A 27,358-nucleotide genomic window follows, 5' to 3' on the forward strand; every position below is an offset into this window, starting at 1 on the left:
CTGGTCCACATGAAACGTTTCAGTTGCATTTCAAGTCAATTCTACAGTGAAGCAGTTGAACAATGAGTAAAGTCTTACTCTGTCTGCAGAAGAAACGACCAAGCCCAGCACAAGGAAAATGAAGACTTTCATCCTTGCAGTGTTTCTTGGACCACACTTAAGTAACACAGAGATGATGGTGGACTATGAAAACAACTTCAAAATACTGAACGGTAATGCAATATAGCTACAATATGTGTAAGTGAATTGTTAGTTTAACTTGCAGTGAAATAGGATAGAAAAGGGCACTGATGTTTACCTGCTGCCACCCTGCCTTCAGCTGTACAGAGGCTCCGGGCTGCAACTACCAGCTTTTAAGTGCAGACGACGACCTTCTGGCAAATCAGGTTTTCAGAGAATTTCATGCATGCATTGTCTGTTGACTAGTTGCTGTTTGGGTGTGAAGGCTATGAAGGAAAAATTTGTGGTCATGCAACTCTCAGGCAGGTCAGGTGGATATCTTGTTTCAGTTTTTCCAAATTACGCTGAAAGTTATACTAAACACTAAACCACTTCTGACTATCTAAGGTTTTTGATATTTTGGTTTGATCTCTCGTCTCTTTTTAATAATTTCCATTGCAGCACGACATTAGCTGCCTGTTAATTGATGAAACTTGCTGAGTGATTACATTTCAGTCAGACAACTAACGTTCAAACCTTTATTGCATCAGTAGAACAGGATTAGTGTTTGGCTTCTAGGCTCCAACTTAATCACTCCCCCAATTGATAACACAGGAATGATGGGAGTGATGAGCAAATACTTGTAAACCCCCGTTGGAGTCTACAGGTGGATGCTGCAGCAGCAGTGCGAGCAAAGGGGATGATCGAAAATTTCTCTCAGATGATGTATGTCATATCTTGATTGTTCATGATAGAAGCCCAACGCTTGGAGAAACTCATTCGCTTCAGTAGAAAGTGAGAATATATTTGGGAAGTAAAAACAGATTTATCGTGAATTCCCTCTGACTGAAAGGTGCAGGGCCGGCTCTGGCAATGTTGGCGCCCCCAAACATACACACTCAAATTGTCATGCATTCCCAAGAACCTTTGGACTGTATACAGATGCTCACACAGGCAGACAAAATTGTAAGCTATATCAAAATAATAAAAATATATAATAAAAATATAAAAAGAGTCTGAAATCAGCTGTACTGACAGCATATCATGTCATGTCGACAAAAATAAACATTAATGATGTCCACAATCGGGTTGATTCATACCTCTGTATTGTTCTTTATTCTCCTCCTCTACTTTGCAGCGCTTTCTTAATTGTGCAACTGGTAATATAATCCTTCTTTGATTCATCTTTGCCTCTACCCGCAGTCTAACACCGCAGGGTGTGCGTCAGGGACACACCTTAGGTGGAGGTGCAAATTCTCGTGCGAGCAGCCGCCTGACTGTTCCCACAGGAAGCGCATTTCTCCACGCTGGTTCAGGGGTAAATGATGATGGTCTTCACAGGTGACTGACCTACTCAAGCCTGTAGCCGCTATTCTGAAGTGTGTTTAATGTCACTTACAAAAAAAAACATTTTAGACTCATATCATTACATAAACAGTCTCACCTATTAAGGGGTGCTCCTGAAATAACAAATAAAGAGAGCAGAAGTCACGTGAACATCAAACTGAAAAAAAATTTGATGTATCAAAACGATCAGTTTTAAAATATTTTTTCTATCTCCCTCAATTGACGATTCTTAGCGGAGTCTTAAATGTCTTCTGTGATTAACAAATTTCACTCATTGCACTTTTGTCACAAGTTCCTCCACCAGTTGACCCTGTTTTGTATCTATCAGTTTATTCTGCTCAACTACAGGCTGATAATTATTCTGTTGCAAAACAAATGTTGGATCCAGGATTAATTTGCTTGTTTTCCAGAAAATGAGGGTGTGATGGGTGATATAAGACGCTAAATGTCAGTGTGACAGGTAATAAGTGGTTGAGACTGTTGGGCAAACTGAAAGGTTCAAGACCCTGTCAAACCAAACCAGCCACATTTCAAAAGTATTGTTTGACCGTGAAAGAATCTTCACAACAGATCTCCTGCGTGTCAAAAGAACATGTAATCTTCGTAAATGTCTGAAGACCTTCTCAGCAATCTTCGCAGCACAGCCCGAGGGATACTAACGTCAGCCGTCCTACCAGTTTTGGGTTCATGCTGAAGTGTCTCAATAGGCCTAACTAATGAATGGACTTCCATAAATGTTGGTGCAGACGTTCATGGCACAATTTACCCTGGGAGGGCTCAATTTCCCCCTTCGCTATGATCATTGTCCCCCCCCCCCCCCCACCTTGGAGTAATTTCTGCCATAGGACCAACCATTTTTGATGTGTCATTGTTCTGAAATGTTCAGCGCAAATGATTAAAAGTTTGCCTGCTCACATGATAATCTGAAATGTATACCCCTGGTAAAACCTTACACTGGAAGAATGTGTAGTTGGCCTTGGGGGTTAGGAGAGCTGAGAACACAATGTCCCGCAACTTGTTAGTCTGGCTTCTGTGAGAGCAAAGCTGTTTCAAGATGAACTTGATCTTTCATGAAGTTGCTCTTCCGCCTCCAGCAGGATGATAAACCTATTACAATTAAATCAATTTTATTATTATAAGAGAGAAACGTGTAATTGTATAACTTACAAACTTTCAATCATCAAATAATAAAAGCTCTTTTGAAACACCTCAATCCAAAAATGTCCTAGAATTCCACATGGTTAAAAAAAAATAAAACAGCCAGGGCCTGCTCCTGTAAAAGTAGTTTATTGGCAAATTGATGGTATGAAATAAAAATGCACGCACACTTTCCTGTACTGTTGAGTAAAATCTTGTTATATACCAATTATGTACTTATTTCGCTAAAAAGTAAAAAGCTGACATTTTCAGGGTGTCAAGCGGAGAGTTCCTGCCATCAGGGCCAGTGAGGCTGTCACCATGGGAATCATGGTTCCTGTGGGAAGACTGGGGAGACAACATGGTGGTTACAACAGAGAATTGTAAGTTAAAGTAAAACTATAATTGCATTGATTTAAGTTCAAATCTGAAGTGCATTGCTATTAATGTTTAGAAACAATTAAGAACATAGTTAAATTGTCATATGAACATGGCTGAAACAATAAGATTGAGTTGTTGACTAACTGACCATAATCATGAGGTTATTATTTCAAATTTTATATATTTGTGATTTTGCCTGTGATATGTTGTTTTCCATAATATCTAAATTACATTTTATTATTTAAGGATCTAAGTAAAGACTGTGAAGAAGCTGCCAGTGACACAAAGATCATTGTACCTGACTGCAGATGATGATGTATAAGAAGGAACGAGAGTTGTTGCACTGTTTCCCATCCTGTCAGAAGAGGTAGGGGGTTATTACTGGTTTGGTTAAACAGGCATTTTCACATCCTTTGGTATTCCATCTCCAATGACTCAGTACATGAGATCATATCTTTCAACACACTGTATTTGTTATTTTCCTTGTTGGCTGCATCTCTTACTGTTGGTTTAAGCAGCCTCCCTTATCGTCTGTCTGCATCAGAGTCACGAGGGTCAAGTTCGACCATATCTGAGGCTGAGGGAGGTCCCAGCCATTCTGTCGCAGTTTTGATAGATCTGTAAATAAAAGTTTTTAATATATAAAGTCATAATAAAACACGTTTTAACGCACAGTCTGTTGCTGATGGACTTTCCTGCTGGAGTTAAATGGTTCCTAGTTATGCATCAATCCAATGTAGTGGAGCAGTCTTAAAAACATCAGCACCATGAACTTAAGGTTCAGTGAACATGGAGATGCATAAACCACGTACCATCAAAGTTGAGGAGAATGAAGACACTGCCTCCTTTTATAAAGTTCCCTGACCAAAATGCATTGGAAGACAGGAAAGACCTGTAGCCGAGGTTCGGACCAGCATAGTACGACTCTCCGTTGGTGTCGTTGATGAGATGCCCCACCTCCCTGGGGTTATCCCAGTATTGAAACGTCTCTCCATTATCTTGATGTGAAAAAACACATATTATGAACTCTCAATAAACACAGACATACAGCACAATTATTCATTGCATTTTTGTTTGTCTAATATCAGTGCCTCCCAGTCACCTCCACTGAACGTTCTCTCTGAATTGGTTGTGATGCTTATTTGCTTCGACATCCGCTGCTGGACGTGGGGACTCTGGTCCAGCAGTGAGGCGGTCATCTGTCTCCCCGCACACGGCCACTGGAGCCGCTCGTCGTGATCTGTGGACACCAGCCGAAAGAAAACGCCGAAGTGGTCGGAGTTGCGATACAGCAGGAGCTGGAGGCCGTAGCCCTGTCTGGTTAAGAAGCGTGGGCTCAGTAAGCTTGTGCCGATGCTGCTGTCACTCAGAAAGTGGTCAAAGTTGGGAATGTGCCAGACATGATGTGGACACTCGGCTTCAAACAGGTTGACGTCATCGACCGAAAAGCCCCCAGAAGAGTTCCCTGCTCCTTTACGAACCTCGAACTCCACCTGGAAGGGCCTGGTGGCATTGATAGGGATGTGATGGAGCTGCCAGTGGGATGTTGGTGGACCTGGAGAAGCATGATGGACATACAGAATGATTTATATAACTGTGGAATGCAGTAAGTGCACATGCAAAGTTCTGCTCCCACTGGAAAGGCTTTAAACCACACTAGTTAAGGTACATTGGATTTTTTTGTCATGTTAAGGAGCGGATTTACTTTGGGCACATGTATATCTTGAAAATCCGGTCCTACTTTTCAATACCCGCTTTCAAATGACCATGTTTAATGAATACCGAAGTGCATGACGTGTCATTTGACCTGTGATCTGTCCCATTAAATAGGTGCTTTCCTCAGCATCCCTGTCGTACTCTCTGATCCAGATGTTGAGCTGGTCTCTGTCACTGCCACTGTGAAAATAGAAAAACTGGAGACACTGAAGTGGCCTCCTTGGATTCATTCTCCTGCTCTGCATTTTGGCGCCGTCCCCCTCTTTTCCATAAGATGTGCTGGAGTGCATGAAGGAGCCTCCACCTACACACAATTAAGCACTGAAGTGGTCCTCGTGCAGTTGGCAGCAATGTAGGTAAAACATTTGTGGGCAAAAATAATGTTGAAAATTCTGACTCATAGCTCCAGCCTGGCTGTTGAAGAATCGTGTGAAACTCACCTCTTTCACTTGTTGTTGTGCTGTTTTCATGAGAAGACTTTGTTTGATTGTCTGTAAACATAGTCAAAAGGCAAGTGTTGTATATTTAGTAGCAGCCAAGGCCATAACGCACAGCTGCTGAGCGATTAAAGATGAACGGATGAAAAGGAGCTGAGGTCCTGTGGGTTCATACCTCCATGTGCACTCAGGCTGGTGTGGTCGGAGAACGGCCCGGCGATTGTGCTGTCGACTCTCTCCCAGCTTGTGTTTCCAGCGCCACAAACAATCACATCACACACCCTCTCGTCCTCAAAGCTGCACGACATCAGAAAGGTGACGGAAGATGCTGCGAACACAAAAACACAAGTTTGTCATCATCTGCGTCATTGCGAATAACACAATTAGATAACTTTGTGTAGTAACATACTTACTGCAGTTGTAAAGCTTTTGGAGTTTCCGTACATCATTGGAGCTCATTTCTAGACGCTGACCAATAACGTCTTGGTACTCTGGTTGATTAGCGATGATGGTGGACCCATTGCCATTCGAGAAGGCATCTTTCCCATAGTGCATCACAGAGGCGTAATCATACAGCGTTCCGAATGTGGTTGTATGATTTGCACTGTGTTTCAAGAAATTGTGTTCCTTTCCTGAGCAAAACGTGGAAAATATGTTTTCTTTCCCTTTTGCATACAAACATACGAATGATACATTCAGCTAAAAGGTAAACAAACCTTCTTCCACGTTTTCCCAGACTATGGTGATGTACTCATCTCTGTCATATCTTGACTGTTCATGCCAGAAGCCCAATGCATGAAGGAACTCGTGCTCCACAATGGCGAGGTTATCACACCATTCTCCAATAGAGAGACTTTGGTTGCCTTGACGTTGATTCCCGACATATGACCAACATCTATGGACAGAACATTGGCAAAAAGGCAGATAATTAAGTTAAGTTAATAGTTTGACAGTTGGGGAATTAGCCCCTTTATTTCCAAAAGTCTAAAGAAAATGAAAGCCTCCTTAATCCTCATTTGGTGCCACTGTTGGGGGATAGAGCGATGGTATCGGTGTTGTGCTGGCACATATGCTCCAGCAATCATGAGTCGGCCTTAAACTAATTCAAACTAAACTTAGCGTAATAATTCACACTTGAATGTGCCTTATATGACGGCAACTATCTTCTAAAGAAAAATTTGCTTAATGTGGACTTTTAGTTTGGTCCATATCCCATCCACTAACATGGAGTAGGCAGGGTCTATAACCTCTACTGCAGCCAGCCACTAGAGGGCGTATGAGATTCTTTGGCTTTACATTTGATTAGACATCACATCATAAATCTTTGGTTGACGCAGATATCCTCGTCGAGAAAAAAATAACACTGACAAAACCAAGACTTCAGACTGAGCCTTCTATGTCACAATAAACCACGATATAATGAAGCACCCCTCGTCTTTGATGACCACGATGTAGTTTGGTTCGTCTTCCCAGGGTTTGAAGTCGATGCATGTTTTCAGCCGTATTTGCTCAAACGCCCGTAGAACAACCCCTCTGGCATTCAGGTCTGTGTTTCAGGGAAAGCAAACAGACAGAGGTGCAGAGTTATATACCAGCACGTAAATCAGTTTGTTTTCATAACGGCTCAACGAAAACAAAGACGATTCCTCAGTCGCACCGAGGCTCTCATCCAGCACATATGGGACCGGTATCTCCCATCTCCACTGCTCTCCCAGTACAATGTTCCTGTCACGGCCCTTTGAAATGCAAGAGGAAGAACATGAGTGATCACACAAAAAGTATTGGGCGTGTTTTTGACACTCACAAACAGTGAGACAGTTGAGATGCTCACAGTCATCACTTGTATGTCTCCATCACGTAGATTCAGATCTGAAAGGTAGAAGGTTTATTGTTATTTTTTAATCCACATGGCCAAAAGTCACAGTTTGATTCAGGCATTTCTAACTTTGTCCACTATGGGTCTCTCAATCAAAACTATGACAAAAGACAATTAAGACTAATTAAAAGGCGACCAATAAGATTACATTTTGGGATTTCTCAGGGTTTGTTGTTGGAAACATTTTGGTTATGTAAGAGCACAAGTCAACACGATATACTTTATAGATCCAGTCATTCTAGACATTTGTATAATCCAGGATTGTACCATTTTTTTTATCATTAACACACCTCTATTTATCTCAACAATGTCTGGTTCTTCTTCATTCCCATTCCAATCTGTTAAAAAAACAAAACAACATGAGATAAAAGAAAAACGTTTCCGCACGAATGAAATTAGTAATTCCAAAAATGATTATGATTGTGTCACTCCACATGATCTCAGCTGGATGAGTCTTTATGTGCTCATTAAAATCAATTGACTTCATATAAAATGGTGATTGAGGTCATCAGTTATTATGAGCGACGAGGGCTGCCGTCATCACATCACCTCCAGCCGCTGCTGCAGTTGAAATGGGCTGTGGACGCATGCACACAAAAGTGAGATGGATCGCAGCGGCAGTGTTGTCCAACCAGATGAATGCTTTAAATGTACAAAACCTACCGAGGTGGATGACTGCTGCAAAAACAAAACCACCAGTAGAGATGTGAAAACGTACATTTTCTGTTTGGAAAAGGGAAAACAGCAAAATGATAGATTGATCAAAGATAGAGTTGTTAAAGATAATTTGCTATTCGTCTTTTCAACATCTTGCTTTGTTACATAAGTGTAATAGAGAGAACAAAAAGAGGGTAAGCAGTAATCAGTACTATGCACTGGTGTCTGGCAGAAAAAGAAAAAAAAAATACCAGACTTTACAACGCTTCACAGGAGACACCTGTCATCTCAGTTTCGTGTTAAACTGTCAAACAGAAAACAGGAAATACAAGAACACACTTACACTTACATCAGTGGAGACGTCAAGTGCACGCATCCCTCTCCGGCCCGAAATGGATCCGAGACAAAAAGCTGTGTGTTCTTAAAGTGTACAAATCTAAAGGTCTGCTGATCTGTGGACATTGAACTGTTAACTACAGATTAACAGAGAAGTTACAATTTAAGAGACCTTACAGGGCAAATTTTTCACTAAATGTCATATTGGACAAGATTTGTTGTTGACTTTGGCTTTTTTTACTTCCTCGTTGTTTGGTGTCTCACAGAAGCCTCTGCTGCAGGCCAGTGTAATACTATTATTCAAGATAAAAATCAACCTGTCCTCAGCCCATATCCAGTCTCCCTCCTTCAGCCTCACCAACATGTTTCTCATCCCTTCCTTTTGACACTTTTCCACTGTCGCTAATGTTGCGTTGTTTCGGCCACGACCTGAATAATGAGTCTATAAACCTGGACCTCTCTGACCTGTTCCTTTCAGCAACGTTCAGCTTGAGTACACTCTCCCACGTTTGCACAGACTCCACATGTCATTACGTTACATTTCATTTAGCTGACACTTTTGTCCAAAGCGACTTTGTGCGATCAACCATGAGGGTACAAATAAATGTTAATTTATTTTATTTGCTATGTTTACCTTGTGCAAAAAAAATAAAACATTTGTTAATATATTATGTTTGAACCCGGCTCTAACCACTATGGATAAAAACTCAAATACAGAAATCTTTCGTGAACATGTAACCTAAACAGAACCAGTTGTGTTTTTACCTTTAACATGTCAGGAATTTACCTGGAGGTTGGACCACTGCTTATCCGGTTTTGTCAGCTTTTTTCCAGATATAGATACAAAGCATTTACTATAAAGGGCCCATTCCGTACAATTTAGATGAGCTACACTAGTGAAAACATCAAAAGGATTATTCTGTATTAAATTTCTTCCTATAGATCCCATTGAACCTTTAACATCTCAATGGAGCCCTGAGATTTTTCTTTCACACTGAAGCACTTACATGGCTCTGTCACTGGGTGGCAGTGTTGCCTCTTCTATCGTCTCAGGGGACAATGACGTTTGTTCTCACAACATTTTCCATTTATGCCCGTTAAAGCTGCAAAATTGTAATTGTTACCTATCATTGTTGTAATTATTATTATAAGTGGTATTAGTGTTGATGCATTACCATGTGCATATGTACTGTAAGTTCGGATTTACTTTAATCTGATGTATTCAGTGTGTAAAAAAAGCAGTGCATTAAATGTTGTATAAATGAAAGTGAAAAGTAAAAAAACGTCCCTTTAAAATCTAGATGAGTACATCAAAGTAGCATAGTGCTTAAATACAATTCAAGTACCTCAAAGAAGTACAGTAATAGTGTGAGTATTGGCCATATAATAAACTTTGAAAATAAACGTTATTTGTAGAGCATCTTTCAAAACACATTTACAAGATGATGAAATATGAAAAATTTACGGAAAAACAATAGGCAAGAATTTGAAGGATCGCACAGCAATAGAGTGAAGATGAAATAAAAAACAAGTTACGAGAAAACAAGATCAAATAAAACCTCAGGAAATGATTGAATTAGCAGATAATGAGTTTGCAGACAGAGTGTCTCAGGGAGATCGTTCCAAAGAGTCGGAGCCCTGAAAGAAAAGGCCCCGTCACCTCTGGTCCTCATCCTCTCATGGAAAAGTTTTCCCTTTGCAGTCCCACGCAATCAGTCTCCAACAGACATTACCCTATAATCACATTGTTTTTTATTCACTCGAGCTGTTGATCAAAGGACATTTCAACTATGTTCTGGGTGAACTGTCCCAAAGTCCACAGGGGACAACCAGGTGGGACAAACCTCACAGCCGGGGAGCATCACAATGACCCATTGACAGAAGGAGACTGTTATCTTCTGTTGCCAACAGGCTCTGATCTGCTAATCTAACCGGCAGCAACAGCAGTAACAACCTCCTATCTACATCAAAACAACACTAAATCTCTATTTATCACTATGGTGAATATGGCATGATGTGTCTTGTTCAAAGCAGCTTGCATGCCTGACACGACAGCTCCCTCCTCTGAGTGTGTGGAGTGTGAAAGGGACAGACAACCGTCTAGCCTTCAGTTTAGGACGTGGCCGTTGGGATCGAGGCCTTAACGATGCCTTCTGGTTCTTTTGACTGATAATGAGAGGCAACGAGTGGCCACATAAGTGCTAAACAGGCCGACACAGGACAATGTCACATCAGATTTGCATTTGCAAAGTCAACGATTTTCAGCTGTTTGCTCCCCAGTGGATGTAGCACTTTAAAATGGCTGTAGTTTAATCAAAGGCAAACTGAATTCTATTCAAGAAAGAGAACAAAGAGAACAAACTTATGCCCAACAAATTCTCAGTAACTTTGGAATCTCGTGAAATGATTTTGTTCTGTGGAGAATCTGTTATACTGTTAAAGTTATGTTCTCTGTCAAAAAAACCGAAATATTGTTTATATTCTACCGCTTCACTTGTAGGGTATCTAAAAAATACCCAAATGTATTCTTACTTCCACCAAGGAGGTTATGTTTTCAGGACCTGAAAATCACTGTACTGATTTCCTTGAAACCTGGTGGGACAATGGGAAATGGGCCAAGAACCAACAATTTGGCATAGAACTGGATAACCAGGGGATCAAGGTTTTTTATTCCTTTCTTTAAAAGTTTTTTTTACATTTTCACTGATTTCCTAAAAACCTTTTCCGGCAGAAACATCGAACTTATCAGGACCAGCTTACCTCATGGATAATTAATCATTAAAATTACATTTGTGAGGTCCTGGTTAATGGCCCTAATAATGGAAAGCTGGGTAAATCTGTATATTTGTGTGTGTTCTTGTGTGTGTGTGTGTGTGTGTGTGTGTGTGTGAGAGTGAGAGTGAGAGAGTGTGTTAGAGTGTGTGAGTGTGTGTGCGTGTGAGTTGTCAGTAGACTCTGACCCTCCACGTTGGATGCTGGCACTCTGAATGTAGGGGAAGGATAAGACTTTCTGTTGTGCAATAGTTAGATGTTGCACAATTCTTGTTTTCCATTGTAGAAAAATTCTGAGGTGCTTGAAACACATGCTTTTGTTTTGTGTGCTCAAATGGGATAAACCCATGCCTGAAGTGTGTTGCCTCTCTCACATAACATTGGTCATTTCTCAAAGCAGGCTCAACGTTGACACCAGGAAGGTGAGGTTTCCTGGCAAGTGATGACAAGTACGAGAATAAGAGAAGTAGCCAACCTCTCAGAAAAGTTTTGGGGAATCAAAAGTGTACCAGGAGCCAGGACATGTTGAGACCTGGCAAATTACATTGAAATACCAAGATGCTTTCTGGGAATAGAGAGAATAACAGCACGTGTGCCACGATTGATTGTGAAGTGAGAGTAAAATAGAAATGTTTGTATTGGATGTAACGATTAGAGACCTACTCTGTAAAAGATCATGAATAAAGTAATGATCAGACAATTAGTTTCTTTCAGATCAATCTATTTATTCTTTCATATCTTTCAGACAAAGAAATTACAGTTTCCAACTACATAATGCACAATAAAAACAAGGTATATACAGATGTCTGCTTTGCAAATATTGCAATTAGCAATAAATATTATGTTTAATTTGTTTTACAGTACAGTTCGGATATTTAAATTATTACATGCTTCAAACAGAGGTAGACCACACAAGGCCGGCATCTTGTTCACTATGATGCAGGGTGACGATGGAGGATGACTCAGTTGGCATTGACAAAGGACTGGTAGAAGGACATGAGCTGGGCTTGGAGGTCCTGGGCGTAGGGGTCAAGCTTTCCTCTCAGGTCCTCAGCATAGGGGGCCACCATTTTCTTCACGGAGTTGGCTCTTTGACTGAGCTCAACCTGGACTTTCTCTGTCATCGGGGCCACGCTATCCTGGAATTCCTGCAGGTGCTGGTCCACCTTCTTCTTCAGGTCGTCGGTGTAGGGCCCCAGCTGAGCCTGCAGGTCCTTCACGCTCTGCTCCAGGCTGGTCTTCAGCTCCTCGCTCTTCTGGGTCAGGGTGGTCCTCAGGGCCTCGGAGTCCAGGGAGTCTGCGTAGGGGACGACCTCCTGCTTGAGCTGCTCCACTCTCTGCTGGATCTGGGCCTTCATGTCCTCGGTGTAGGGCTCCAGCTTCTCCCTGACAGTGCCCAGCTCCTTGGTCAACACGTTTCTCAGCACATCAGCCTCTGTGGAGATCTTGGTCATCAGGCTCTGGGCTGCAGGGGGAAGCTGCTCCTGCAGAGTGACTGCATAGGTGCTGGCGAGGTCGGCGCTATCTGCCAGGCGGGCACTGGGAGACAAAAGTAAAGGTGAGACCAACACAAAAACTGTGTATAACCAACACGTATCGGCCTAGTCATCGTGGTCCAGTAGCACTCGTATGACTTACTTGACTTCCTGTCCAAACTCAGACTTCCTGATCATGTCCAGGGTGTCATCTGCTGTCTGGGTGGCCTTCGCAATGTAGTCCCAGAAAGAATCAATCAGCACTTCCATCTGGGGCTTGGGCTCATCAGCATAGAAGAGGTTGGCATGACAGCCTGTTCAGAGGAGATCAGTTGGAGATTAGTGAAGATTTTATCAGTTAAATCAGTTTATTTAGTTTTTCTCAACAAGCAATACAACATCATCTTTGACTTTGCTTTATTAAAAAAAACTGAAAAGGTAAAAGCTCAACTTACCAGACAGCACAGCAATGGCTATTACCACAAACGCCTTCATGACTGTGTCTTCCTGAAAAACAACAACAATGTAGTTTTAGGCTGCACTAACAAAAGTCAAAACTTTCATATTTCCCCCCTGAAGTTTTGTTTTGAAATGTTGTCTAACTCTCACCTGCGTGTGGCTTGTGTATCTCTCGGGGATTAGCGGGTTTGCGAGTGTGCGAGGGAGCTTCCGTGTATATATACTGAGGCCAGGTGACAGTTGTAGTCAAGAGCCCAAAGTCCAGGAGTTCCTGCCATGTTGTCACGACGGCTCTCTTCCTGCATCTGCCGCCTCTCCTGCATGACTACAATCACATGACTCATGAGCCTACGACCCACAGACACAATCTTTACACCGCACAGAAGTTATATGCATTGTAGATATGTCACAACAACAAGACTTACACTCAAAAGGAATGTTGCCGATGTTCTCCTCTGACCCCCTTTCCAGAAAGCATTGTGATAAACTATCCACGTAGTTCATTGCTAACAGCCGGGAGATAAGACCAGATAATCCTGGAATTCTTACGTTGCTGGACTTTGTTTTAGGGTCCGGCAACGTGAATCAAAAACTTTTGGGATTGAAAAGAAAGAAGGAAATACTATCACACAGATTATCAACTTTACATTTTACCAGAAGGTATTTGTGCCAAGTGCCAAACAGTAATGGAGTCAGGGTCAGAACTACAATATTTTTCCAGTGTCATTGTATTTCTCTGACACTGTTGACACAGGCCCAAATATTGGAACAGTGAGATGGAGACATCTCACTGTTCGAGGATGATGATGTTCTAAAAGGCTTGAAAAGATTTAATAATGGGTAAACCTCCGCCAATGACCAACAGTCACCTCATGACACCAAATTTAGATAAACTTGATTCAGATTTATATTTGAATCTCCACCAAATTGCACTCATTGATCATCACCATTCTCCAAGTCTAACATGTCAGATGGTTTTCATTATGGTCCATAAATTATTCTTTGAGTCAAACAATGTCCTTAACTTACTAACTAACTAACTAACTAACTAAACTCTCTCATTGACTGACTACACAAAGTGATGTCAGAGGTAATAAGGGTTTCCTCTTTTACAAAATATTCAACTATTAGAAAATACCTAAATTTAAACGTTACTGGACATGGGAACAATCCTATGAAATATTCCCACAGGGATTGAGCAGATTGCAAGGTAATTTTTTACTTTTTTCTTTTCATCAAAAGATCCTCAGGGATAAAAAAAAAAAAAGACCCATTCCCATTCTCAGTGAGAGGAAGCAGTGACACAATGAGGCTGCTCAGGTTCACTGTCTTCAGCTGGACGGTGTGAGGCATTTTTTGACCTATTTGATTTGTTTCAGTTTTATTCTTAACAGAGATGTGAAAAGTCAGATTGACGCATGTGGACATTGATCTATTTAGTCACCAGCAGCTTGAGTCAGTGGAACCTTTGTTTCATAGCTGCTGCTGCACAAGTGAAACTGTTACGTCGACCATTTAGTTAAAGAAAATAGCGACAGGTATAGTTTATTAAATCACCAAGTGGCTTTGCTGGAAAACGCTCTGTCCTCTCTTTTTGACAGTCGCTCTGTGGGCATTGATTTTATTTTTTTGACCTTGTAATTCAAGTTAGATTTTATTTACTTGTAACAGCCTAATAGCAGCAAAGACATTGTTGGTGCCTAGTTCTCAAAGTGGGAGTTCTTTTGCTGACAAATTTCTTATATCTGAGTCTGACATGAATGGCTTTTTCACTTTCTGCTACTTGTACAGATTGGAACAATTTCCTGTATTGTACAACTTCTGAGTTCTTATTACTGAGCAAGCAGTTTGTTATATTCTTTTCCTTTTACTCTTACACAGTAGATGTGTTCAATCCATCCACAGCTATTACGCTCTGGGTGTATTATTGTTAACTTTTTTATCACTGTCATTCAAATCCATAATAATATCTTCAGGGAAACTAATGTTTGGGTCAGTGGGATCCTCCTTTTTGTTATTATTTGTGTATCTATTGTGTATCATGTTTATTTACATAAATCAAAATGATTTTATTCTAAGTTTATTATATCGCATGTCATTTGTGATTTGTAAACAATAATGATGAATTTGTTATTTCAGTTTTAAAGTTTGTTCCATTTATGGCCAATCGTCGTCAGCTTTGACTGGAAGCGTGTTTCCTTCACTGTATACAAAGTCCTGGTTATATCACCATTCATCAACGATGTAGTTGTTTCATGTTAGTATAGTGGTGTTCTGAAAACAGCTTTGCTCTTCAAACTACTACGGATCACTGAGAGGAACAATAGGAGCACCTAGTTCATAGCAAAGTTCACAAACCCTTTCTCTATATAAAATGGAGCAGGAGAAAGATAGATATAAAGCTGAGCCCACTTGTATGAAGGAACCTCAGAATAAGATGAAGGACTTCTCACTGAAATGTTCCAGTTTCAAGTCTCAGACAATTTGGAGGATCTCTTAAAAGGCAAAGGAAGGAATGGCTGAGTCCCCTGTGAAACCGCGGCCACTTCTTCCTTCAAAGGATGACGGTGTCGACTCTGCTGACCTTTGCTCCTTGTGATACACCGAGATTACTGAAACGTTGGCGTGACGCAGACACCAGAGCCATAAATTAATGCCACAAAAATCTCCCGATATTAGAGACAATAAAACACCAGCCTCATATCTAATCAAAGCTGGGCATCAAAGAAATGAAAGAAAGAGATTTTGCACGTCTCTGCAGAGATTTATCAGTGGCAGAGAAAAGTTAACAGCTCAGTGATTCCAGATGTGAACTATCCTGTGAGGACAGGGTTTGTTTGAGGTGAAACGTTTGGATTTTGTCACTCTAACTCTGCTGAATCACACTTTCAGGTCTTTGCATCATGTAAGGCCATAAAGGGATGCATGGATAGGCATAACTATAAATAACAATAATTGCATATGCCGGACAATCACTGACATATGAAGCTGCAGACTTTGGGTTATGAACTTGTGCATGTGTGTGTGTGTGTGTTTGTGTGTGTTCAATGCAATAACAATATATGGGTGTGTGTGTGTGTGTGTGTATGGATTCTCTGGCGAAAGGTATCAGTGAGGACAGGGTGAGTCAGGGTGACAGCAAGGCACTAGCACCTGGACTTTGGGATCATTCCTTCCTGGCTTGCTATAAAAGCTGCTGGACTTCACCAGCTGGACACAAGCATTGCCTGGTGGATTTGCAGATACACTCGCAAAACTCAGGTGAGCTGGGGAAATAACGCGAGCTGTCTTGCCGCCTGCTGATTGTTGCGGTGACTTAACTCTCTGTTATTTGTTTTGTCAGAAGGTCTAAGAACCATGAAGGTCCTTGTAGTGCTCGTCCTTGCTGTCTTCAGCGGTGAGTATGATGGAAACATAATGCATTGTGTTTTTTTAGTAAGTGAATTTTAGATTGTGAAAAATACCAACTGCATGATAAAGAACTGCAAGGCTCGCTGAGGAGTCACTAAAACTAATCGTGTCTTCTCTGAACAGGCTGTCATGCCAACCTCTTCTACGCTGATGCACCCAAGCCACAGATGGAAGTGATGGTTGACTCTTTCTGGGACTATGTTGCCAAAGCCACCGAGACAGCTGAAGACACCCTGCAGATGATCAGGAAGACTCAGTTTGGACAGGAAGTCAGGTACGCCATACAAAATGTGTGACCATATGTGACATGAAATACACTGGATGCTGGTAACTGAGATTCAATATTCCTATGATTTTGACTTAATCTCAATCTCACTTTTCTGTCCAGTGCCCGTCTGACGGAAAGTTCCGAACTCGCCAACACATACGCCCTGAGCCTCCAGGAGCAGCTTCCCCCTTCAGCCCTGGACATGATCACCAAAGTCACCGAGGAGGCCGACGTGCTGAGAGAGCGTGTGATCACCGAGCTGGGCACTGTCAGGGAGAAGCTGGAGCCCTACACCGAGGACGTCAAGGCCAAGATCCAGCAGAGAGTGGAGCAGCTCAAGCAGGAGCTGGCCCCCTACGCAGACTCCGTGGACACCGAGGCCCTGAGGACCACCCTGACCCAGAAGAGCGAGGAGCTGAAGACCAACCTGGAGCAGAGCGTGAAGGACCTGCAGACTCAGCTGGGGCCCTACACTGAAGACCTGAAGCAGAAGGTGGACCTGCACCTGCAGGACTTCAAGGAGCGCGTGGCCCCGATGACCGTGCAGGTGCAGAGCGAGCTGACCCAGAGAGCCCAGCAGGTGAAAGAGCTGGCCACCCCCTACGTCGATGGGCTGAGGGAGAAGCTGGACCCTTACACCCAGGACCTCCAGGCTCGTCTCACCTCCCTCTTCAACTCCTTTGTCAAAGCCAACTAAAGCAGAAATTGAATCCAGAACATTCACCTTGTATAGAAATATGACAGTATAAACTCACCTGTTTTGAAATCTGAAGAGGTCTATAGATATTTTTACAGTATTACAAATAAATAAATTGTAAATATTGAGTGCTGGTCTGTGACCACACAGTGTCATCTCCCTTTATAATGCAAATAAAGTGAAAGCCCAACATAAGATTGCATGTCGGCTGTTTTATTTATGAATCCAGAAAGAAGTTATTATTGACTGGTGATATGATTTCAGGTGCTGTTTGCTTCTTATGTCAAAATATCTTTCAAATCAAAATATTAAATGAAGGAATTGATAACATTGACTGAAACAATAACACATCACTACCAACTTATGGGCAATTCCGGAGGAAATTCCACATATGATAACACAAGAAACCGTGACGGTCCTGGACTTCACTTCACACTTTACTGGACAAATATACTCTCTGATAGGAGTGAGTGCCCCCTGGTGAACAAGTAGAGTCACTCCATTGAAGAGATTAAGCTGCTTATATCTGCAACAGGGTCCAGTCGGTTTTAAAACTTTCTATATGAGCTCTACAAAAACCTGAGGAATAAATCTTTCTGTTTGTTCTGTATCTGATTGCAAAATCTCCCTATCCCCCCGGTGCTCCTGTTAGGTTTCAGCTGTGGGTTTCGACCAGGGCATGTCCAGGTCTGTCTCTGCAGGTCTGGAGGTTCATAAACACATCAGGCTTCCACCTTGTTTTTAAGTTTTCCTTTTGTGCCTCCATCCCTGCTGTCAGATCGCTCCCACGCTGCCTTATCCAGGGGCAAACAACATTCCTCTGTTCTGCCCCCAGCTGCCACAGGCTTCGCACACCATTAACCCTCCAAACACACACGCAGCTCCCATTTCTCCTTTTGTCTGATTAAATAAATAAAAAAATGTAAAAAGGAGAAGATTAAAGATTGTACAGGTTGTATAGTAAAACATCTTAGTACCTTTTCAGATGTGTTAATATACTGTAAATGATTTCTAGGTGAGTTACACTGGGTTCTGTTCTTTTTTCCTGGTTTTAATGTGTTGCTTTGTCTAAAACTTTTTTGACTAGTGGTTGGAAAATGCTGTGTTGGAATGAGTGGCCTCTAAAGGTGGAAATGTGTATTGCAACCCACTGAATAAGCCTAATCTCACATCCCAATTTTGTAGAGCCGTTTTCAGACATGACCTGCGGGCAAAGTCCGACAGAGACAGGAAGTAACGTATTAATTCTACCGCGGAGATCAAATGATCACTCTCCTCACATAACTCCACTCGACTTCCTTTGGACTTTAAACTAAGAGACGAGGTGGAGAAAGTCCAAAGATAATCCGGAGGGTCTCAGTCGAACAGCTGCATTCACACATGCACATCCTCCGGAGAAAACACTGGGGATCTGCAGAGTAACCTCCAGTTAAAATGAGAAAAGGGAAACGCAATGGCGGTGCAACATGCCCTACACTTGGTATTAGAGATGTATATGAAGGGCTCATTCTAACTCATCTGAATACATCACTTTTGCTACTTTTACATCTGGTGTTTACTCCAAATTTTCTCTAAAACAGAGAAAAGCGTCTGGCCCAGTTTTAGTTTGAAACCTCCGTGACTGTGTTAGTCTGGACCGTCTGGTTTCAGTGACGCAAACTCACACTTTCACTTCCTGATTTGGGTTTTTTAAAGTCACAACACGACTGCCACATTGAGCGCAACAAGTGTTTCTAATCCTTATTGTCAGTAACACTTCCACCGTGTCTTTGGTTCAAGAAAAAATAACCTCCCTTGTCGTGCTTTTCGCTCTAGTTGTTCCTCGTTTATAACATTTCGTTAATACACAATATTCAACTATTATAAAATACCTACATTTAAACGTGACTGGACATGGGAACAATCCTATGAAATATTCACAGAGGGAATCTTTTCATCAGAAGATCCTCAGGGATAAAAAAAAAAAAAAGACCCATTCCCATTCTCAAGCCTGAAACATGCTTCTGCGTTTTCACGGGCCCGTAAGCGCAAGAGCCCTTCCGGGTCCCTTACGTGCTTATGTATCCCTCCTTACGTGCTGACGGGTGTCGACCCCCTTTTCTAAAATTTACGGCAAAGCTCCGCAAGCTCACTCAGCCCGCAAGGCTGTGATTGGTCTGCGCTACATCCCTTCTGGAGCTGCATTTCCGGTTTCATGCCCCATAATACCGGCAGAAATCACGGAAGATTTAGAAGAACGAATATGGACCAAATAGAAGAGCACTTGGCAGAAGATATCCGATGGTATGATCACTTGTATAACCTGTCACTGACTGGCGGATTTGTCCGCCAGAAAAAGGCTACGAGGAGCCGCAGTGGCTATGTAAATAAATAATCGACGAAGAAGAAAGAAGGCGTCTCTAAGGTCGTCTCGACAAAAAGCATTACTCCGCCTAGTGTTCTGGCGCGGAATTGCTTTGTAAGACGCGCAACGGTTGGGGAAGCATGAATGAAAACGAGTCTTGCGCCACAGCGGCGTGAAAAGACGCAGACGCAGTCGCAGAAGCATGTTTCAGGCTTCAGTGAGAGGAAGCAGTGACACAATGAGGCTGCTCAGGTTCACTGTCTTCAGCTGGACAGTGTGAGGCGTTTTTTGACCTATTTGATTTGTTTCAGTTTTATTCTTAACAGAGATGTGAAAAGTCAGATTGACGCATGTGGACATTGATCTATTTAGTCACCAGCAGCTTATGTCAGTGGAACCTTTGTTTCATAGCTGCTGCTGCACAAGTGAAACTGTTACGTCGACCATTTAGTTAAAGAAAATAGTGACAGGTATAGTTTATTAAATCACCAAGTGGCTTTGCTGGAAAACGCTCTGTCCTCTCTTTTTGTCAGTCGCTCTGTGGGCATTGATTTTATTTTTTTGACCTTGTAACTCAAGTTAGATTTTTATTTACTTGTAACAGCCTAATAGCAGCATAGACATTGTTGGTGCCTAGTTCTCAAAGTGGGAGTTCTTTTGCTGACAAATTTCTTATATCTGAGAATGACATGAATGGCTTTTTCATTTTCTGCTGCTTGTACAGATTGGAACAATTTCCTGTATTGTACAACTTCTGAGTTCTAAGTTATTACTGAGCAAGCAGTTTGTTATACTCTTTTCCTTTTACTCTTACACAGTAGATGTGTTCAATCCATCCACAGCTATTACGCTCTGGGTGCATTATTGTTTACTTTTTTATCACTGTCATTCAAATCCATAATAATATCTTCAGGGAAACTAATGTTTGGGTCAGTGGGATCCTCCTTTTTGTTATTATTTGTGTATCTATTGTGTATCATGTTTATTTACATAAATCAAAATGATTTTCTTCTAAGTTTATTATATCGCATGTCGAGTTGTTCCTCGTTGATAACACTTTCTTCAACCGACTGCAGGGTGGACATTCTGCTACGTGGATACATCAACATGCATCTGCGAATAGCCTAACATGTGTTTTTTCAGGTGTATTTGCATGGATAGCAGTCATTTTCATTAAAAAAACATATATTTTATTCAAGAATTCTCAGGTAATTAATAATTTTACATCTCTGCGAGTCGATCTGCTGAATCCTACTCACTGGATCTTCCACGATTAAAATCAAACTACACTGATAGATCCTTAAAACTAAATACTACCAGATAGCAAATGGGCAAAATGGAAAAGGCAGAGCCATGTACTATCCATCTCGTGACATTTTTGATTTATTAAAGCGTGTAATTGATGGAGCAGATTGCCAAGATCAAGAGTCTGCCTTTAAAATGTCGAGGTTTTTGATATGACACGTAACAGCTATAATCGTCTGTTTCCTCTGGTATTCAGAGCCGTTAGAGAAAGTAGACGTTTGGGGAAACGCCTGCAGGCTTTACATGTTATGATTGACACCACTCTCATGTCAGTGTGATGAAATAAAATCGCTCATGCTGAAGTCACTGCTGCTGCTGCTGCTACAGAGCGCAGGTGAGCTGCAAACTCCAGATTTGCAGCTCACAGACGGACATTTGCAGTAGTTTCTGCATGGCTTTAACACCTTTAGACACCAGGCTTATCTCCTTTCGCCTCCAAGGATAAGTTCACCACCAGCTCGTCACTTCACCCTGAGCATGTCACTGCTACGTGAGTCAGACTCAGGACTCCTTTATCACAGAGACATGGTGCCACCAGCTCAGGAGAACAGTGGCTCGATCAGCTGATTTCTGGGCTCTGTAAGCACCAATCTCCATCAGCTGACTCTGACTCAGGCCCAGAGGATGGAGGATATGCTGCAGGGAAAACAGTCATTTCTAAAGTCAAGCAGCCAGTTCAAACAGCCAGTTCAAACAGCTCTGAGCCAACAGACGTCAACGGCAGTAACCCGGCCGACTCACCCACACAGATGTTTTAATGGTCTGAGGGGTGAGATCCTGCAGGTTTAAACAAATTCTTCACACCAGCTCCCAGAGAACAACAGAGTCCCGTCTGGGTTACTGTGGTTCAAACCATGGAAAGATGCCCTCTCACACAATCTGTCCTGATAGACGTTGGACATTGCCTCTGTTGTTGTGGTGCAAAAGGAGAAGCGACTGTAGTTTATGGCTGTGTCAGATGTTTTACTGTATTACCTCACATTACTCCAGTCCCTCTGTTTCCCTTTCCTGCCTCCTGTCTCTCTCTGTCCTGGTCACAGTGTTGGTTTATGAGGTCGAGTGTGAGATCTCTCTCCTCACATGTGTTGCTGGTCGGTCACTCTGGTCGAGGTCACTGAAAATGAATCTACATGGTTGTGCTGCAAGTACATGCTTCTATCAACTTAATAAACAAAAGGCGTATTGATTAATGTGTACAAAATCTGAAGTGTCAACATGAGGATATTTTGCTAGTGGTTTGTTAATGGGATTACACAAAAACTACTGGACAGCTTTCAGCCAAAGTTGAATGATGTGGCCTGGGTCAGGGAATTAACATATTTGAAGCAGATCCACACACACACACACACACACACATCGGGTGGTTCTCAACCTTTTCACAGATTTCTCAGAGAATAGTCCATGGATCCTAATGAACACCAGGGAAGATCTAGTGAGTTTAAATGTTTACGGGGTCTGTTCGGGGTTTGCACTCGACTGAGTGTTTCATCATCATTGGAACTCCCGAAGTGACACATTATTGTTGTGGTGTACCGAGATCAAAGGTTTTCCACAGAAAAGTTACACTTCAACATTTAAAAAACTGTTTCATCTCATTGTTAAAACACATCAAAGAACCAGCTTGTTTCACAGTTACAAACCAGCTGGACAATCTGGCACTGTGTCCTAATCTCATCTGTGAGCTGACCTCTCAGAGTTATCACGCACTAGTGTTATCACGTCCTCACACTAATTACCAAGTCGTGCCCGTTCACACTTTGTTCTCGTGTAAAGTTGCATTTCTGTTGCAAAAAATGACAGGACATAGAAAACTGCCGGCCTGACAACGTAGAGGCTAAGTGCTAAAGGACGAAGGTCGTTCCACATGGTCAGTGAAGGACTCAGAGTTGAAGTTGATAGCAAGAAAAAAAACTTTTAATCATAGCCAATGAGAAAATAAAACCACACACTAATTTATATCATGGCTTGTGGCGAGCATCCTCAACCTTTGTCTGTCATTTGTTGAATTGTGGAGTTTATTCAGGCGAGAGCAACCAAATACCAACTAAGCTTTTTGCTCCTTCCATTAAAATATTACAGAAGAATCAGAATCAGAATCAGAATCAGAAGTATTCTATTGCCAAGTAGGTTTACACCTACAAGGAATTTGCTCTGGTTATTTGAGCTTACAATGAACATAGAAACATAAAACGCAATAAATACAACATACATAGGAAAAGCAATAAAAAATAGAAAACCAGTATATATTTACTCACTGTTTACTTCTTATTTACTCACTTTTTTCCAATATTTATACAAAGTAGCATTGATTTTGACATAAACATTTTTGAATAAAAATATATGAAAGATAAAAGATATAAAAAGTGAAGTAAAAACCTATCAATGAAAGGCTCTTATTAATATGTTACATTAGTAGCAATAATCAATAGTTTTATTCACAGTAGTATTCACTCATGAATCAGAGTAGAAAACTTCTGCCCTATCGACCTTTGTCTCTTACCAATGTATTGAAACCTCAGTCATTATCACAGGTCTGTGATGGAGATGTGGGTCCGATCTAAATATCCACTAGTGCTCATGACAGCAGTGGTCTGACTTTAAGCAAATATTTGTTGGCCGCAGTTTACAGTCAAACTTCCCCTCTTCTGTGCCAGTTTCAAAATCATGGAGATTTCTCAGATTTCTTTTACAACATAAAAACAGAAATATCTTGTTTTTACCGACTTGTAACTCCTGGATAATTCACTTACTTTGTTCTGTTTTTTTTTTTTACAGGTTATGCAATCTTTCATGTTCTCTTTTTTTTTACCTATAAATCTTTTAACTAAGTTGGACTGGCGTGTATCCCCATGCCCCAACATGCCCCATTTGTGCTGCGGACACATTATTTGTACTTCATGTACTCACTAGTCATTTAAAGCTCTTTTTCATGCAACATTATGTGTCTCAAGTGAGCAGCATATCGATGGACTACTGAAGAGGCATTTGGACTATAGGATAATGTGATTGAGATGCAAAGGTGCCCCAATGCGTTGGGGGCTGTTTATCTGCCGGGGATGATCAGATGCAAATGCAATGAAATGCAAATGTGATGGTCTGAAATGCATGTGAAGCAACCTAAATTACTTCCTGGTGCCGGGGGGATTTATATTCAGATTAGATCACTGCTGATAACAATCTGAGAAAAAGCCTCAAGGAGCTTCGGTCGTTATAAACAAAACCTGTGAAAACAAAAGGCAGAGGAGGAATTTAAATGTCTGTTACCACCATGAGCAAGGTAAAAGACACAAGAAAATCTATTGAAAACAAATGCAAATATAAAAAAACGAAAACTTACATTTAAATTCTTGAAATTGCCCAATCTGCAATACCACATCAAACTCAATTAAAAGTTACACAACAGCTTCAGCTCCACCAACTCATTATAAACAATTCCTCTTTACACAGTAATTCATCTTTATGATAACATAACATGGACATAAATTACACTGAGTTACTTTTATATGATTTATATATAATTTATCTCTATCCATTTACAGAATGACTCTACTTACATTCTACAGATAATTTTATATTTCAACATCCTAGGGCATCTTTTTAATCTTTCATCCTCTACTGATACAAGAAATACAACATGATGAACTGAGCTGTCTTGAGAAAACTTCTCAACAAAACCTCTGGAATTGACAAGTGATATGTGAATTTAATGCAAAAAAATCAATATCTGTGGAACCAATAAGGAAGAACAACAAAATAAACATGACGTTCATCACCAGTCTGTGACTGGACATGAAACTTTGACCCCGTTTATTCTTGTGGCAGCAAGTTGCTCAATCAACCCTTCAAACTTCGGTCGCAGTGTTGGTGGCACGACGTGTGTGCAAAGGAAACAGGATTATACTCAGCACACAAATCATCATCTCCACGTGAGCGAGCGCCAGCATTCACTCCACCCACCCCTCCCTACCTCCCTCCGCCCACCCCTCCCTCCACCCACCCCTTCCTCTTCTCCCCCCCCATCCCCTGGGACTGTATAAAAGCCCTCAGTCTCTGCTCAGGGAGTACGGAGAACTCAACCCCTCAGGTGAGTGAGAGCAGAATGAAAACTGAAACTTCTGAATGTGATTGAGGTGTGACTTTGTTTACATGGTCAACTTTTCTCTCAGTCCACTTCATCTGGTTTTACCTTTCTTTTCCACAGGTGAATCTGTCCAGCAACCATGACGTCTGTAGCTCTGATCCTTGCTCTGGCCGTTATCACCGGTAAGTGTTTTGATTGTTTATGTATCAGCAGCATATCATTTTCTTCTGTTCTAGGTTATTTATGTGTGTTTTCTTATGTTTGTCCACAATAGGCTGCAATGCCCGTGTTGTGCGCCAGGCTGATGCCACCCCAAACGCATGGGAGGACACTGTGGAGCGTTTCTGGACGTCCATCTCTGAGCTGAACACTAACGCTGATGGATTCGTGGACAACCTCAAGGCCTCTCAGCTCAGCAGGGAGCTAGAGTAAGTTCATTTGACTTGTTTATAATTATCTGCTGGTGGTTCTACCTTGAAGTGCTCCGTTCTTATCAGGTCTCTGTCTTCCTCTTCCCAGTTCATTAATTTTTATCCTAACTGGCCCCCTGATACTTGCAAAGCACAATTGTGACCATCCTGTTCTCCTCTTTTCTAGCACTCTGATCACTGACACCATGGCAGAGCTCTCAACCTACAGAGATGAAATCCAGACTAAGCTGAGCCCCTACACTGACATGTCCACCGGTCAGCTGTCTCAGGACATGCAGCTTCTGGCCACCAAACTGCAGAAGGACATGCTCGACGCCAAGGACCGCAGCACAGAGTATCTGGGTGAGCTCAAGAGCATGGTGGAGCAGAACTCCGACGATGTTCGCGGCCGTATCGGCCTCTACACCAACAAGCTGAAGAAGCGCCTGAACAAGGACACCCAGGAGATCCGCAAGTAAGTGCAGCAGTCCCTCTGTCTTATTCTTAATTTTTTCCTTTTGTCCTTGATGTGAAACTAAAAATGATCTCCTTCTCCACCACCAGCACCGTGGCCACCTACCTGGGAGAGCTCCAGTCCCGCGGCACCCAGAACCTCGACAGTGTGAAGGAACAGGTCCAGCCCTACGTGCAGCAGGCCAGCGACTCCGCCAGCAAGAGGCTGAGCGACATCTCCACCTTGCTGCAGAGCCAGGCTGACGGTCTGGGCGTTCAACTGGAGTCCCAGGCTGGGGAGCTCAAGACCCAGCTGGAGGCCACCGCCGAGGAGCTGCGCACCTCCCTGGAGGGCAAGATCGAAGAGCTGTCTGAGCTGATCGCCCCCTACGCCACCAAGATCCGTGAACACATCGAGACCATCATGGATAAGGTCAAGGAGACCGCCTCTGCTTAAAGAAAGACTCTTTAGGGTTCTTTTTTTGAAGGGTTGTAGATGGTTTATGTTAGTAGAAGGAGAAAATGAGTAAAACACAGATAAGGGTCAGTGGAAAGAGGTGATTGTGTTGATGTCTTCATTTTGGGCGCTCTGCTGTTCAGGGGTTAGGAGGTTGACGAGAGGAAGGAGGGAGGATGAGGAGGGCATCAGATGAACCTCCTTGCTCCTAACCCTCTCTTCTCCTATCGACCCCCTTTCGCCCGAACACGTGCACCACAGTAAATAGCAGCCTCTCATGCACAAACAGACAAATATTTGTAATATGCTTTGCTTTTTCTACATTGAATGAACTCCCCCCCTCCCCCTGAAATTTTACAATGTATTTCGTAGATTTCCTTTGGTTGCAAAAGAACAACTGCTGAGTTTGAGCCTCACGGGCAGGAAACTCAAACCAAAATAAATGCACTGAAATGTCAAAGTGAAAATAATCTGGGAACAGGCAGTCATGTGTAATTATTCTGGAGCTGAGACTGAACCACTAAAGTAACCCCTCTACCGGGCTGTTGTATTGTTGTCGCTCACACTGAGTTTGAGTGTAATGCTACCAGTCTGTGTCTTCAGTGTCCCCAATGTTTCACATGTGTCCTCAAAGCTGCTCACTAACTGCACACGGCCTGTGGCTGGACTGTGCTGAACAGTGCTGAGTGAATAAAGAACCTGGAAAACAATCTCTGTCTCCTCCTCTTCTTTGAAAATGAACATTTATAATTGTGTTTTAAAAAGATGAGATTCAGATATATATGTTAGAATAAAACTGACACATTTACTCTCAGAAGAAAAAGTTTCACAGGCTTTTACATCAAAAAATATCTTTCTTTATTTCGGGCAACCTACAACTGCCTTAATAACAAGGTTGCAGATTTACCCCGCTTGTCGTTATAGTTAGTAGCTGTTGCATAAGGCTACCTAAGCTCATTATATAAGAGAATTTATCTGAAGCCATTGGTCACTTTTCATCCACCTCCTGACACACAGAGGCCTATTCCACTTCTTTGCCAAACTCTTTGCCTACTGCTGCTGTTTACTCACAGATGATTCAACTATAATTAAAAAAGGTGAATTCTTCTCCCCTCCTTGTGTCTGTAATCCACCCCAAGCATCTCCCGCTCTCACAGTCTCCCCGAGGCAGCCCCCCCCC

General features: G+C 42.0%; 4 protein-coding genes across 6 annotated transcripts; 2 read left to right on the forward strand and 2 right to left on the reverse strand.

The window, feature by feature from the left end:
* Positions 1–2,777: 2,777 nt before the first annotated feature.
* LOC133964369 (meprin A subunit beta-like) lies at positions 2,778–8,101 on the reverse strand. Of its 2 annotated transcripts, none has more exons than XM_062398401.1 (17): positions 8,060–8,101; positions 7,717–7,776; positions 7,603–7,630; positions 7,344–7,391; positions 7,009–7,046; positions 6,835–6,913; positions 6,606–6,723; positions 5,894–6,072; positions 5,591–5,809; positions 5,353–5,505; positions 5,181–5,231; positions 4,832–5,044; positions 4,127–4,579; positions 3,837–4,022; positions 3,528–3,642; positions 3,323–3,379; positions 2,778–2,991 (listed from the first exon to the last, which is right to left on the reverse strand). In XM_062398401.1, exons 1-17 carry the CDS (start codon positions 8,084–8,086, stop codon positions 2,913–2,915), a joined length of 2,103 nt encoding a protein of 700 aa, XP_062254385.1. In that variant the 5' UTR covers positions 8,087–8,101; the 3' UTR covers positions 2,778–2,912. The 2 variants fall into 2 exon arrangements, with proteins under 2 accessions (XP_062254385.1, XP_062254384.1); XM_062398400.1 differs by having other exon boundaries at positions 8,054–8,101.
* Positions 8,102–11,522: 3,421 nt separating this feature from the next.
* Positions 11,523–13,048, reverse strand: LOC133964927 (apolipoprotein A-IV-like). The gene is made up of 4 exons (XM_062399257.1): positions 12,903–13,048; positions 12,749–12,800; positions 12,457–12,607; positions 11,523–12,357 (listed from the first exon to the last, which is right to left on the reverse strand). Exons 2-4 carry the CDS (start codon positions 12,786–12,788, stop codon positions 11,781–11,783), a joined length of 768 nt encoding a protein of 255 aa, XP_062255241.1. The 5' UTR covers positions 12,789–12,800; positions 12,903–13,048; the 3' UTR covers positions 11,523–11,780.
* A 2,861-nt stretch (positions 13,049–15,909) lies between these two features.
* On the forward strand, positions 15,910–17,323 carry LOC133964928 (apolipoprotein A-I-like). 2 transcript variants are annotated; one of them, XM_062399259.1, is made up of 4 exons: positions 15,910–16,013; positions 16,096–16,149; positions 16,287–16,437; positions 16,552–17,323. In XM_062399259.1, exons 2-4 carry the CDS (start codon positions 16,110–16,112, stop codon positions 17,126–17,128), a joined length of 768 nt encoding a protein of 255 aa, XP_062255243.1. In that variant the 5' UTR covers positions 15,910–16,013; positions 16,096–16,109; the 3' UTR covers positions 17,129–17,323. The 2 variants fall into 2 exon arrangements, with proteins under 2 accessions (XP_062255243.1, XP_062255244.1); XM_062399260.1 differs by having other exon boundaries at positions 15,920–16,013; positions 16,099–16,149.
* Positions 17,324–24,778: 7,455 nt separating this feature from the next.
* On the forward strand, positions 24,779–26,888 carry apoeb (apolipoprotein Eb). The gene is made up of 5 exons (XM_062398938.1): positions 24,779–24,861; positions 24,979–25,040; positions 25,133–25,286; positions 25,456–25,743; positions 25,833–26,888. Exons 2-5 carry the CDS (start codon positions 24,998–25,000, stop codon positions 26,176–26,178), a joined length of 831 nt encoding a protein of 276 aa, XP_062254922.1. The 5' UTR covers positions 24,779–24,861; positions 24,979–24,997; the 3' UTR covers positions 26,179–26,888.
* The last annotated feature ends 470 nt before the right edge of the window (positions 26,889–27,358 follow it).

This window comes from Platichthys flesus, chromosome 11 (assembly GCF_949316205.1).
Source record: "Platichthys flesus chromosome 11, fPlaFle2.1, whole genome shotgun sequence".
Classification (NCBI taxonomy): Eukaryota; Metazoa; Chordata; class Actinopteri; order Pleuronectiformes; family Pleuronectidae; genus Platichthys; species Platichthys flesus.

Bases quoted from the DNA above. Each gene is read 5' to 3' on its own strand.
- LOC133964369 (XM_062398400.1), bottom strand. From the start codon at position 8,086: ATGCGTGCACTTGACGTCTCCACTGATGTAAGT. The intron at 7,392-7,602 runs GTGATGTGATGA...TTTTTTTAACAG, and splicing joins AACTGCAGCAGCGGCTGGAG to ATTGGAATGGGAATGAAGAA. The intron at 4,580-4,831 runs GTCAAATGACAC...ATGCTTCTCCAG, and splicing joins TTTAATGGGACAGATCACAG to GTCCACCAACATCCCACTGG.
- LOC133964927 (XM_062399257.1), bottom strand. From the start codon at position 12,788: ATGAAGGCGTTTGTGGTAATAGCCATTGCTGTGCTGTCTG. The intron at 12,608-12,748 runs GTAAGTTGAGCT...TCCTCTGAACAG, and splicing joins AGCCATTGCTGTGCTGTCTG to GCTGTCATGCCAACCTCTTC. The intron at 12,358-12,456 runs GTAAGTCATACG...TTTGTCTCCCAG, and splicing joins GAGTTTGGACAGGAAGTCAA to TGCCCGCCTGGCAGATAGCG.
- LOC133964928 (XM_062399259.1), top strand. From the start codon at position 16,110: ATGAAGGTCCTTGTAGTGCTCGTCCTTGCTGTCTTCAGCG. The intron at 16,150-16,286 runs GTGAGTATGATG...TTCTCTGAACAG, and splicing joins CGTCCTTGCTGTCTTCAGCG to GCTGTCATGCCAACCTCTTC. The intron at 16,438-16,551 runs GTACGCCATACA...TTTTCTGTCCAG, and splicing joins CAGTTTGGACAGGAAGTCAG to TGCCCGTCTGACGGAAAGTT.
- apoeb (XM_062398938.1), top strand. From the start codon at position 24,998: ATGACGTCTGTAGCTCTGATCCTTGCTCTGGCCGTTATCACCG. The intron at 25,287-25,455 runs GTAAGTTCATTT...CCTCTTTTCTAG, and splicing joins CAGCTCAGCAGGGAGCTAGA to CACTCTGATCACTGACACCA. The intron at 25,744-25,832 runs GTAAGTGCAGCA...CTCCACCACCAG, and splicing joins GACACCCAGGAGATCCGCAA to CACCGTGGCCACCTACCTGG.